The sequence below is a fragment of the Phyllostomus discolor genome, chromosome 1, assembly GCF_004126475.2.
Source record: "Phyllostomus discolor isolate MPI-MPIP mPhyDis1 chromosome 1, mPhyDis1.pri.v3, whole genome shotgun sequence".
Classification (NCBI taxonomy): Eukaryota; Metazoa; Chordata; class Mammalia; order Chiroptera; family Phyllostomidae; genus Phyllostomus; species Phyllostomus discolor.
Window position 1 is genome coordinate 208721719 of NC_040903.2, and position 12834 is coordinate 208734552.

General features: G+C 54.9%; 1 protein-coding gene across 8 annotated transcripts in view; it reads right to left on the reverse strand.

The window, feature by feature from the left end:
• TTC7B (tetratricopeptide repeat domain 7B) overlaps positions 1-12834 on the reverse strand; it is a 215640-nt gene that overhangs the window by 166296 nt on the left and 36510 nt on the right. For 7 of the 8 annotated variants that reach the window (XM_036013158.1, XM_036013163.1, XM_036013151.1 and 4 more), the window contains exon 4: positions 1581-1711. In XM_036013158.1, the coding sequence (XP_035869051.1) occupies positions 1581-1711 (131 nt within the window). Of the gene's footprint in view, positions 1-1580; positions 1712-12834 lie in introns of those variants that run through there. The other variant, XM_036013179.1, reaches the window with a different exon arrangement.

The window sequence follows — 12834 nt, forward strand, 5'->3', positions numbered from 1 at the left end:
AACATTCCTCCGTGAAAACTATTTGGATGACTTAGAAGGCTGCAGCTATCGGGAGCTGGTGATTGGCAGTTTTATCCCGACAACGTGCCCACTCATGTATCATATTTCATGCAGAGTTTTTTGGCAAAATGTCAAATCACCCAGGTGACTCAGCCCCCGTACAGCCCAGCTTTGGCACCCTGCAACTTCTGGCTTTTCCCAAAACTAAAATCACCTTTGAAAGGAAAAAGATTTCAGAATGTGGATGAGACTCAGGAAACTACAATGGGGCAGCTGATGGCGATTGGGAGAACTGTGTGAGGTCCCGAGGTGCCTACTTGGAAGGACACTGAGGCATCATCACCGTCCTGTGTACAACGTTTCTTGTGTCTTCTTCAGTAAATGTCTCTATTTTTCATGTTGTGTGGCTGGGCACCTTCTGGACAGACGCCGTGTGCTCCCAGGCACGACGAGCCCTGATTTACAACCCGTTCTGGTGCAGGCCGGGGCACATACCATCTCCCTGCTTCTCACAAGGCAGCTCTGACCCTCACCACTTAACGTTAACATGCAAAGACTTATTTTTAAAAATCACTTCCAGTCTGTAGGTTACTAAAAAAAACCAATAAGACCTTGGCAGCCCCCCTCTACCCTAACCCTCCCAGAGACAGGGAGCCTATGCCCCTGATGGGGACCAGACCGTGGTCGTTTTCAGCCTCATGGGATTTCCCGTCATTTCAGAATACCTCCCAGGATACGTCTCTGGGCCTGAAGGGGGAGCGTCGCTGTCAGGCCTTGGTCAGGACTCCAGAGAACTCTGCTGGGGGCAGAGATGGCTGGGAGCTACTGAGTAAAAGCAAGTGACATTTGTCAAGAATCCCGGCCTCTGTGCCTTCCTTGTTTACCTGACCTTTTATAATCCCCGCAAGAACCCGAGAGGTAGGAACCACCACTAATCTCCTTTTGCAGGTGGGGGAACTGGGGCTGAGCAGTGCAGGAGCTTTCAGGGGCTGAGCCAAGACACAGATCCATCTAAATGGACGAGTGACACGGCCCCGCCCAGCCTCCCTATTCCCCTGCCTCTCCGCTGGGAGGGGGCGGGGCACCCTCCCATCCCCCCCGCACCAGAGGCACACAAGTGACTGCCGGGAGGAACCGTCCCAGATGGCCTCGGGGGATCCACCACCTGCTTCCAGCAGGGCAGTCGAGGGTCCCCAGCAGACCTCTGGAGTCACCACTGAGGTCAAGCCCCCCAAACCCAGCTCTACAGATGGTCCACGCAAGTACAAACGAAGATCGACCCATTTTGCAAAACAGAGCAGGCATAATTAGCCAGCTTCGGGGTGCTAAGGGATAATACGCTGGGGCATACTGTCGTTCTGCTCTGAGGACGCTGAAACGCTTCCGACACGGGCCCGGCCATTTCCCAAGCCCCCCGAGCGCCGCCCTGCTCCCCTCGGCATTGCAGCGAGTGTGGGACGCTGCGCCCCCCGCAGGCCGGCAGGCGGAAGGTTTTCCGGAGGCTGACCGCGGTTCTCTGTAACTGGCTGGGAGATTTGTAGAAAGCCATCCGCGGGAACACACGCACAGTCCACACTCACCCTCTCTATCTCTTGGAGGTACAGCAGCGCGATGTCGCCGGCCTTCTCGTAGCAGGTGACCACGTCCTGCTCCCGGTCCACGTGGAGGTTGCTGGCGGAAGAGGAAATGGGCAGCTTCTCCAAACAAAGTCCTGGAAAAATGAAAACACAGAAACTGGGAGAGTTGCTTTTCACGGGCTTAGCTTTTACAATGTTGCTCTAGAGGGCCAGAACGGGGTCCCGGGAGACCACACACGGTCAGGGGAGCGGACCCCCTGCCCCCTCCCTCTTCACGTCCAGAGAGAACAGCAAAGCGGAGGAGCGCCGAAAAGAGCATCCACAGCTACGGACCAAAGAGGCACAGAGCGCCGTCTGGCTTCTGATGCCCGGGGCTGAGAGCCTGGTCGCGGTGAGCCACTCAGACCTGACCGAGCTTCTCCACCAATTATGTCCCAAGGTCCTTACGGGGTTTTTAAGGTAAATAAAGTTAGGCTCCCAGAACAATACTAGCTAAGGAATATTTTCAATCTCCAAGTGTAAATTTAAAAAAATGGGATGCTCTCAGGAGGCTCGGTTACTAGAAAACCTTCAAACCCTCAGCCTTAGAGTGTGGGGGGACAGCAACCTCTCAGGGCTGGGCGGAGAAATGCCCCAGAACTGCGCTCTGTGGGCGTCTCTTTGCAGGTGGAGGAGGTACCCTTAGCCAAGGGAGGCGCCAGGGCTGGGATGTAGGAAAGGCTGGAAAAACCACAGAGCTGTGGGGAGCAGCTGCAGTGGGGACCCAGTACCGCCTCCGCCCCTGCCCTGGGCGTCCCGCCCAGAACAAGGGGCACTCGGGCTCTACCCACACCCGGAGGCAGCGGGAACTCCGTGCGGGGAGGCCTCCGGGGCCTCAATGCCCAACAGGGCTGCTGCTGCACCGGGTGCCCTTGGACTCACACACACACACACACACACAGGTCCCGCACACCCCACTCCCTGTGGCAGTGCGAGGAGGGTCCCTGCCGACAGACAGGGGTCTGCAGTGGGAAGGCACGGCACAGAGTCCTGCCGATGCAGAATCCGAGGTCTGCCGTGGTGAATAAAGCAAGGGACCAGACCGAAACTTGCAGGTCAGCTCCTGGCGCCACGGGAAACAGAAGCCGGGCCTTTGGCCTCCCCAGCAATGCCCATCAAGGCTGCCGCTGACTTTCAGAGCGGACGCTGCCCCAGAGAGGGGGTCAGACACTCTGAACACACCAGAACACAAGTGGCCCAAAGCCCCCTGTGCGTCACTCTGACCATGGCCTCATCCCTGTTGCTCTTCAACAGTGAGTCCCTCTGGTCTGTGGAAAACTGCAGGGGGCGCTGCACTGTCCGGAAGGAGGAGAAACCACTTCTATTTCTCTGGAGCCAGAAATGCCGGGGCGGTGTGCCTGCGAGCTCCAAGGTTACCTCTAGGTCACAGACGGTGCAGCTCTGCTGGAGATTCTGATACGATTTAACAGCTTCATAGGGGTAAGATTGGCATGTAACAAACTACACATTCTTTTCAATGTTTCAATATTATTGTTGTTATTTTTTTATCAACTCAAGTCCATAATTTACACCTGGATTCACTCTTTATGTTGCACAGGTCTGTGAGTTTTGACAGATGTTCTGATGATGTCAATCAAATACCCACCGTTCCTGTGTTGCACACGGTTAGTCTGCTTTCCCAGAAATGCCCCCTGCTCTGCTCTTCATCTCTACACCCGCCCTCCCGAACCCCTGGCGGCCACGAGCTTTTCCACCGTCTCGCAGTTCGGCCCCTTTCAGAGTGTCACAGAGCTGCAGCCGCGCAGTAGGGACCCTTTTCTGACTGGCTTCTCTGCACTGAGCCGCGCCGACGTGGGTCCCTCCATGGCCTTCGGTGGCCTAACGGCTCATTTCTTTTTTTTGCTAAGTAATAACCCACTTCCCAATCAGTCTATTAAAAGGCACCTGCACTGTGTCCGAGTTGGGGCAAACGTGAATAAAACGGCCACAAACATCCATGTTCAGGTCTTTGTGTGAACACAGTTTTCGACTCGATCAGGTAGAACGCCAAGAAACACAACGGTGCCTCGAGTGGGGAGAGCACGTTTGTAAGACGCAGCTAAACAGATACATCTCACTGACAACGCGACTGCGTAGTTCCAAGGGGTCTCGGCCCTTTATGGACCCGCTGTCTGCTTGTCCTCTCACTTGCTGAAGTCTCAGGCCCATTGGTGGCTGTTCTGACGGTGTCACTCAACACGGTCTCCTTCGGACGACGTGAAATCATTTCACATACAGCACAACCCCTTGATAGTCACATCACTTCCGTCCCTCTTCCCAGTCCCTGCTCTCTTATCATGTACGTTTCCCTGTTACACAGGCTACAAACCCCAGCCCACGTGGTTGTTATTTCTGATGAGATGGTCAGTTATCTTTGGAAGCCACTTACATAAGAAGGGGAGCTCGTACCCCTGCAGTCTGCAGCACAGCCCCGGCTCCCAGAGCTCTCCCTCCTCTGCGCTGGCTCCCGCGTCCTTCTCCCCGAAGGGATTCCCTGGACGCCTCTCTCGGTGCAGTTCTGCTGAGCACGACCTCTTTCTGTCACTGTTTGTCTGAAACAGGTTGTTTGTGGCCTTCCTCGTTGAGCAGTATGTTCGCCAAGTACGGGATTCGGGGCGGGCAGCTGGCTTCCTCTGCCGCCCCCCAACTCGAAACATCCGCCCCACAGCAGTCTCACCTGCTTGACCTCTGACCGTGAGCCTGCCCTTGCCCACCCGCAAGGCACTGGTGTTCCTGGCTGCTTTTAAGACTTTCTTTCACCACCAGCAGTGAGCAGTTTGGAGGACGAGGTGCGTTGCTTTAGTCTTCCCCATGCTTCTTGTGCTCTGGCTTCGCCGGGCTTCCTGAACCTGAGGGTTTCGAGTTTGCATCAGATCTGCAAAGTGTGCAGGCATCACTTATTAAAACGTTTCTGCTGACTCTCCTCCTTCCCGCGGGGACTCCAGGGACACGCGCCAGGCCCCCTGTGGCTGTCCCGCAGCTCGCTCACGCTCCCGCCCCTTCCTTGTCCCTCTGTCTTTCTGTGTCACTTCCAACGGGTTCTGCTGCTGTATCTTCAAGTTCACTAACCTCTTCTTCAGTGTCTAATCTGCTGTAATCACATCGGTGTTGTTCATTGTCCTCTCCAGGAATGTTTAACTTCCACGTCTCTACCAAACTTTCTGAACATAAGGAATGCAGCTGCAATAATGGTTTTAATGTCCCTCCAGTCCTAGCGGCTTAATTTCCTTTCCATCCGGAGCCAGAATTGCTCCTGCAGCTGCAACTGAAATCACCGAGCAGCCTCTCCAGTGTGAAGTCCGTTACCACCTCTCGAAATTTTCTTTGAAGAACACCCGATACACCGAACAAACTGGCCATTTGGTAGGGCGGCTCCAGAACCACTGAGAAGCAAGGACCTGCCTGGAGTGACCACATGGGCTCTGAGCTCCACTCTGTGTAAAATTGTAACTACCAGACTACGCCAAAGGGGTAATTGTTTTACAATCTGCCTCCTACTGTGTGAGAAGCAACCAAAGAATGTGCACATTGGTATCAGATTTAATATAAAGAAAACAGAATCTCCGGTGTGCTGGAGGGCCAGGGAGGAAGGCACCCGGTACCCCTGTGGCTGGCCTCGGGCCACTGAGACACACAGAGATGCCTGGGGCCCCCTGGGCCCTGGCAAGCCCACGGAATCAAGGGAAAGCCCAATCCAATTCAAAGCGGTTTGACTAGCAGCTGTATTTTGAACTCTGCATTGCTGAGACCCAGTCATCTAGGGCTGCGGTCTGTGACCATTCACGGTCAGTAAGGACATTAAATGACCTGTGAAACTTCACCCTCCGCCGTGAGGGGAGACTGGTGCGTCCTGTGGGTCTGTCTGTGTTCTACGTGGGCAGATAGTGGACACCCAAGGTCTCGGCTGGCAAATGGGTCCCCGGCAAGGAGCCCATCCTTGGGTAGGAGACCCCTCACAGTAAACATTGTCCCTTCCCCCAAACGCTGTGGCACTCAGCCCATGTGCCCGTGGGCACCTGCAGAGAAGAGGTGAGTCTTGGTTCACCCAGTGGCCACGCGGCTCAGTTCCAGAATATTTAGTTCTCTGTCGAAAGCTGCTCACAGGACCTCTGGGCTGGACTGTCCAATGTCAAGTGTCTGAGAAGCCGAGTCCCAAGGTCGCAGGCCACATCGGCCCTCATTGAAACGTCAGGCGACTCCTTGTCAGTCTGGGAAGCTATCGTCAGTCGTGTTTTTAGTCACTTCCTTTCTCCCAGGGAAATGCACGACAAAAAGGCAAAAACCGGACTGAATAAATAACTGGTGTGACAGCAACACCGAGTGAACGTCTCGGTAAGACGAGCACGCCTACAACGAAAAGGGGAGAAACAAAGCGTTTCCCGTCCAACCATCAGGGCCAACTGCAAAGCATGGCTCCAAACAGTGGCCCAGCACTGGCTGCGATTTAAGGACGTCAGAGCGGCCTCCCCACCACAGCAGGGGAACCCCACGGAGAGTCACTTCTGAAACGTGCTTTCAGTGCAGGGTGACACACATTCTAAGTAACTGAAGGATAAGAGAATCGTCGAGATCACACTTGACTGCCTTGGGCGCTCTCCTGCGGGTGTAAGCTGCTGTGGGCCGGTCGCACGGGTCCTACCGCCCTCCCATGCTGTGGGAGAGGAAAGCCTCAGAGAAGCTGATGACTGCCCCGGGTCTGCGCGGCGGCCAGCGCTGGAAGTTGTCGGGAGCCGGGAGCTGAGGCAAATGCGTCCTGCCCGAGGTAACGTTCTGGAAGGAAATAGGGCTGCTGAGTCTGACACAGGGCGCGGTGTCGAAAGCAAAGGTGCTGGCCAGATGCCAGGAAGCAGGTGCGGTGTCAGCAGCTCCGAGGGGCGCCAGGCAGCTGAGGACCCTGGGCAGTTTGGAGATGTCTGAGCACGCTTGGCTTCCGCCGTGTTCCGTCTGGGTGTGACTCACAGAACATAGCCCGGCACGCTGGGCTCCACGCCGTTGCCTGCACATCAGGCCCTCGTTGTCTGGGGGAAGGCGCTCCATCCTCTGCCCCCAAGGGCTGTCTGTCCCTGCAGCTTTGGCTGAGCAAGTGGAGAGCTGTACATCGCATTGCCCAAAAAACCCAAAGCCTTTTCGGGATCCCTCGGCCAGGAGCCTGGCCTGGCTGTATGCGACCAAACCGCTTCAGTAATATAAAAGGTTCACTCATCAGGGCCTCACTCAGCACCCAGCACTATACCCGAGGGGTGACAGGCACCATTCAGAACCCCCACAGCCCCCTTGCAAGGCAGGTGTTAACGGCACCGTCTGGATGGGGCTGAACTCAGGGCTCCGCAGCTAGTACACGATGAAGCCGAGTTTGGGCCCCCGGTCTGTGTGACTACCAAACCCTGCGTCTCACCCAGCCGCTGACGGCACATTCGCTGTCTGAGGGCAACGATGACGATAAAAATGAGTTTCGAATTGTAAAGGCAGAGAAATCGGAGCCCAGAGCCCTAGGGCGGTGACTTTTTCTTCTTCCAGCAGGAGCTGCTCCGCCTGAGGCAGTCCCATGGACAGTGGCCTCCTGCTCCTCCTCTGTGCTCCGCAGGGGCTGGCCTCAAGGGATGCCATCTTGAGCTGTTCAACTTTAGAAGATTAGCAGGCCCTGGCTGGTGTGGCTCAGTGGACTGAATGCAGGCCTGCGAACCAAAGGGTCACTGGTTCGATTCCCAGTCAGGGCACATGCCTGGGTTGTGGGCCATGTCCCCAGTAGGGGGTGTTTGAGAGGCAACCACATGTTGATGTTTCTCACCCTCTCTTTCTCCTCCCTTCCCCGCTCTCTAAAAATAAATACATAAATAAATAAAAAGATGATGATTAACAGCCAAAACAAGTATTTTGATTTTATGATCACATTAAAATGAACAGGGAATTCACTGCTTATGAAGTCGTGCAACACGGTAAAGGCTGTCCAGTGCAGTCGTGTGAGCTCGGCCCCACGGCCGGAAGCACCGTTTCCTCACGCCCCTTGGCCGCCTCTCTGGCAGCCCGGCCCAGGGCAGGTGCGCGCTGCTGCTTTGCCGTCACCTGACCCACAGGGGAGCTTGCAACTGGAAACACCAGAAAAACTTTCTGATTATACCCTGTCCCTGATGACCCAGCCCTGCGGCATGGACTTCAAACACACTAGGACAGTTTCCAGGGATCTCAGTTTCCAAGGCTGAAAAGAAACTCGGGAAGAGGGATTTGAGATCCTCAAAGCACAGTGCCGGCACAGGCGGGCCTTCCCTGCGCTCTTGCTGGGAGTGGTCGCACTCCCACGGGTGTCGGGTGGACTCAGTGAGGGGACAAGGCCCTGTAGGGCTCGGGGAGGGGCCGGACGGTGGAAACCTCCACGTGCCGAGGGGGGCGGGGCGGGGTGCTGCGGCTACCCTAGATGTCCTGAGAGGCCCCTGTCGACCCCGAGCTTCCGTGCTTGCTGGTGGCCCCTGGCCTGGGAGCCACGGTCGGGCCTTCTCGGTGCTTCACAAACTGCTCTCTCGTGCACGTGTACACACACACACACACACACACACACAGAGTCACTCAGAAGAAGCGCTTGCCAGGGCCTGAATTAGACATTCACCTGCTGCTGGAGCATGTGCCCTTTCAATGTCCCTTCCACAGTTCTGTGAGCAAATGCGATGCTTGGTCAACCCGAAATGCTCATGGAGGAGAGTCTGCAGTTTGAACGTGTGCTCTTTAAGTCTCCACTTCGCAACCTCGTCAGAGTAATAGCGTGTAGTGAGCGCTAGCCACATGCCAGACACTGTTCCGAGGGTTTGACACAATTCTCCCAACCTTCACGAGAACGCGGGAGGTTTTGCCGTCACCCCCGTGTTCACGCTGGGGGAACAGGGCTCTGAGCTGCTGAGTGACTCACCCGCGATTACACAACTAGTAAGTGGCAGAGCGACAACTCCAACCAGACACCCCGACTCCTGAGTTTAGCTCTGAGCCTTTACATGACACCCTCGCCCCTGTCTCTGGTTTGTCTGTCTGTCTGTCTTGGGCTGTAAGGCGGCTCTGAGAACGTGGGCAGTCCAGACTCCCCGGTTCCTCATCCGCAGGCGGCTCTGTCTGTGCAATGCGGCGTGCTCAGAACACCACACAACGCCTTCTCTGTCTAGTTCCAAACACCCACTCCTTGTTATTGCTGAATAATATTCCATTTTGCAAATATAATACATCTTATTTATCCATCCATCAGTTGCTAAACATTTGATTGTTTCAACTTTTTGAATATTATAAAGAATGTTACTATAAATATTCATGAGTTGGTTTCGGGGTGGATGTATATCTTCCATTAGCTTAGATGTAAACCTAGAATGGAATTCGTAGGTCATAGGGTAATCCTATGTTCTATAATCCGTTGTTTTATTATTTCTCATCTTTGTGCCAAAAGTCGTATCTATCACTGACCTCCCCAACTGCTGGAAAAAAATATTAAGAAGTAAAAATGCATGGACTTCTGAGTCAACAGGCCTGGACTAAAACCCTGGCGTCTCCATTTCTAGTTCTGCGACTCTGGCGAGCTACTCAGCGTCTCGGAGCCTCTGTTTCCACAGCAAGCAGATGAGAGTAACAGCATCTGCTCCAATTGATTATTCTGAGGCTTAGCTCAGTGTCTGGCATAAAATAGACAGGTACTTGATAAACAGCAACTACTCCTATATTAACAAGCACCTTTCCTGGGGACGGTGACAATCCTCAATTTTTTTTTGACGGGTGTCCAAAAAAATACAGAAAAACACGGAGAAGAAAATAACCACCATCCATAACCCCACCACTGTGGATTAGGCACGGCTAACATGGTAGCATGGGCCCTCAGCCTCCATAACACATGGTGCCGTGTACCCTTTGGTCTTGGCTCGAGTTTCTTTCATCACCCAAGGAGATCCCACGGGTGCAAAGTGCACCCGGACAGCGGCAGGAATGAGAGCTGCCAGTGAGAGATGTACGGGTTCTTTCTGTTCTCTGTTCAGCGAATTCTCTGCGGAGCACCATGCCTCCTAGAGCAGGATGGGGGCTTCCACTACAGAAGCTCCACCTCCAGCGGAATGGAGGGGAGAGACGGTTTGGAAACAATGCAGAAAGGACATCGCGGAAGCAGATGTGGTGGTGTCACGGAAGAACTGAGGACAGGCCAAGGCTCCAGCCCCCAAACTCTCCTCGGGCTCTTCGGGTCTCCGCTCGCCAGACAGAGACCCCACGAGGAGCCGACTCACACAGCCAACATGAAACACGAATGTGGGTCAGAGGCAGTAAAAGGGCTCTTACTCTTCTTACACCATCTAAATATAAACAGGAAGCTTCGACTAGCAACCTGAGATGAGCGGCTACATGCAGCACAGCGTCTGCCTCCTGCTGCTCGCAGAGCTGTTCGTTCCAGGTGGGAGGAGGCTGGGAGGTCCCTGGGTGGAGGCACACGGGAGCTTACATGGCAGCTCACACACAGGGGCCTGGGCTTCACAGCCCCTCCCACTCCCAGGCTCCTACCCCTGCGTTTTCGGGGCTTTGCCCCCGGGCAAAAGCACTCTGCAAGCATTCCCCTGGCCCATCTCTAGCACCCCATTCCCTTTGCTCATGCATTCTTCAATAAAACTAGTTTTTTCACTGCACCTGAAGAAATCTCAAGGCTTCCAAATGAATGAATGAATGAATGAATGAATGAATAAACAAACTACTTCTCAAGGGAAAAAAAATTGGAGCCGCTGTCTCCCCTCTTCCTCTCACTCTGAGGCGGAGGAGACTCGGGCTCAGAGAGGTTCCCGAGCGAGTCCGCAGAGCTGGGACGCAGCCCCCGCAGGCTGGAGCACTTCCCTGCGCGAAAGGAAGCAAGGCAGCGGTTACTAGTCTGCCCCGCGGTGCAGGAGCCCCAGAAGGTCATGGTCATTAGCACATCTCCCATTTGTAAAGGTCAGAGTTAGATGCTGCCACTTCAAGGCCTGAACATTCATCTACCAAGAAACGCTCCGGGAAGATCCTCCTTGGGCTCCTACAGTTCTCATCACCGCGGGTTTTTCAGTCCCGGGGGGGGGGGGGGGGAAGCAGGCGGGTCAGCTCCCACTAAAGCTCCACCACCAGGAGTACACACTCGGAAATCCCTCCTCTTTTCAAGTGATCGGTGCACCGGATGCTCTAGCGCCTCCGTCAGAGCACTCGCAGAGGGCAAACGCGCACACACGGCAGACGCTCGGCCTGGGGCCTAGGAAGGGCCAGCCAGGTGGTGTGTAAACGCTTGGGAAGGCGCAGCTCTCTAGACACGGCCCTGGACTCCCTTACGAGGCTCACTGATCCAAGGTTAATCGAGACGCCTGTCAGATTCACCTTTCCCCTCCGAATCTCTGACCTCCCACATTTCAGGGCCTCCGAGTGATGAGCACGCCAGGAGGCAGGCGCCCTAGACTGGCGGAGCGTGCAGGACACGGGAGCCTGGGGGCGGCTGCGCGCCTGCGCAAGCGAGAGGGCGATGGGCTCCTGCGCCCCCTGGCGGCCATGGCTGGCACCGCGGGACGGCCTCGGAGGGCTCCTGGCTGCAAGGCCCAGGTGGTGCGGCCCAAGGCAGAGCTTTTAGTGTGCGACTTGCTCCGAGGCCTTCTGTGGAATTCCAGTGTTTGAACGTGCCCAGGACACCCAAGAACCCTGCTGTTTAAATAAGAAGCCCGAGTGCTGTCAAGGCACAAGACATTTTCCAAGACCTCCTGCAATGTGCACCCTGGTTCTGGGAGGCACTGGACACAAACCAAGGCATCTCGCAGCACCCCGGGGTCACCTTGGCCTGTGCCAGTGGCCACGGCAGTCTGGGCACCTGCGAGTTCCTACAAAAATGGCACGCCAGCCTCGACCACGAAGCAAGCCCGTGACAGCAAGGAGAAAAAGCACCAGGGCTGAAACAGGGGATCCACCCTCCCCTCCTCCGATGGAATGGGGACTCTACCCACTTCCCTCTCGGGATCCTTGTGAGGATTAAGGGTGTTAAGGGGCAATTGTTTAGAAGGTGTTAACAAGGAAATTTTAATGCTGTAATTATTCATAATTTACTACTATTCCTCCAGAACCTGGCACATAGTAGGAGCTCAACAAGCATGAGTTCTCTCTGTCCTGCGAGGCCGCGCTGTACCCTGGCCCGTTTGACTCGCAGGGTCAAGGCCCCCTGGAGGACGAGCCCCGCCCAGCCCCACTTCCTGCTCCTTCACACCAGCCCCGGCTGACTGGGGGACGGCGCCCTCCTTCTGCACAGAACAGTCTGTGCTCCGCCCCCGCCCCCGGAGAGCGCTGAGCTTTCCAAATGTGAATACGTTTTCACTCCCGAAGCATCGGGAACATTTGAGGGAAGAAAATGAACACCAGAGACATGATTCGAAATGAAAGAAGCTGAGTTACGGGTGGTGGCAGATGAGCACTGTACGAGGAGTCACGAGTCCTGGTTTTAAAATACTAAGTGGGAGTCTGGGCTAGGTGACTTTTTAATAACCTGGCCCCAAGAAGATGCTGGAGGGAAGGACTCAAATCCTAAGAGTGAAAGATGCAGCGGCTAGCCCACAATGCAGGGGAGAAAACTATGTTAAGGAAGGAGGTCCGAGGAGTCACTGGCTCGCAAAGAAAATGAGCCTCAGGAGATGGCTCTTCAGAGCCAAAAGGAGCTGAAAGACGGTCCACAAGTTGGCATGACCCACCCTGAAGCTGAGTGTGGGCAGAAGAGAGATCGAGACAAGATTGTTTTATAACAGGCCCAAAGCAAAATGTATTTCCATCTAAAAATGAGAGGGTTTCAGAACACACTGAATCATTGCACTTCTCCGTAAACAACTTGCGTGTTGCTTAGACACAGTGTATCTTCAATAGCAGCGTGCCCCTGGATGCCAGGGGAAGGTGTCTGAGGACCACCCCCACACACGCACCCTGTGTGGCAGGCACGGCCCCTGGCGTGAATACAGGAACATGGAGCAGGCAGCTGAGATGAGACATGGCCCCGGAGCCTGGCCCAGGACGGGCACGCACTTAGTTGCTGGTTTAATGAATCGATTATATAGTCTAGACTGAGAGAGGCAAGTGAAAGGTGTGAAATAATTCAATAAAGACCAAACACCCAATTGGATGGCACCAACTAGAAACAGGTGGGTCAGAGGAAGGAGAGACTCAGTGGACAATGGAGCTGGAGAAGTGGTCACCGAGATGTCACTGAGGAGGGACCGCTCAC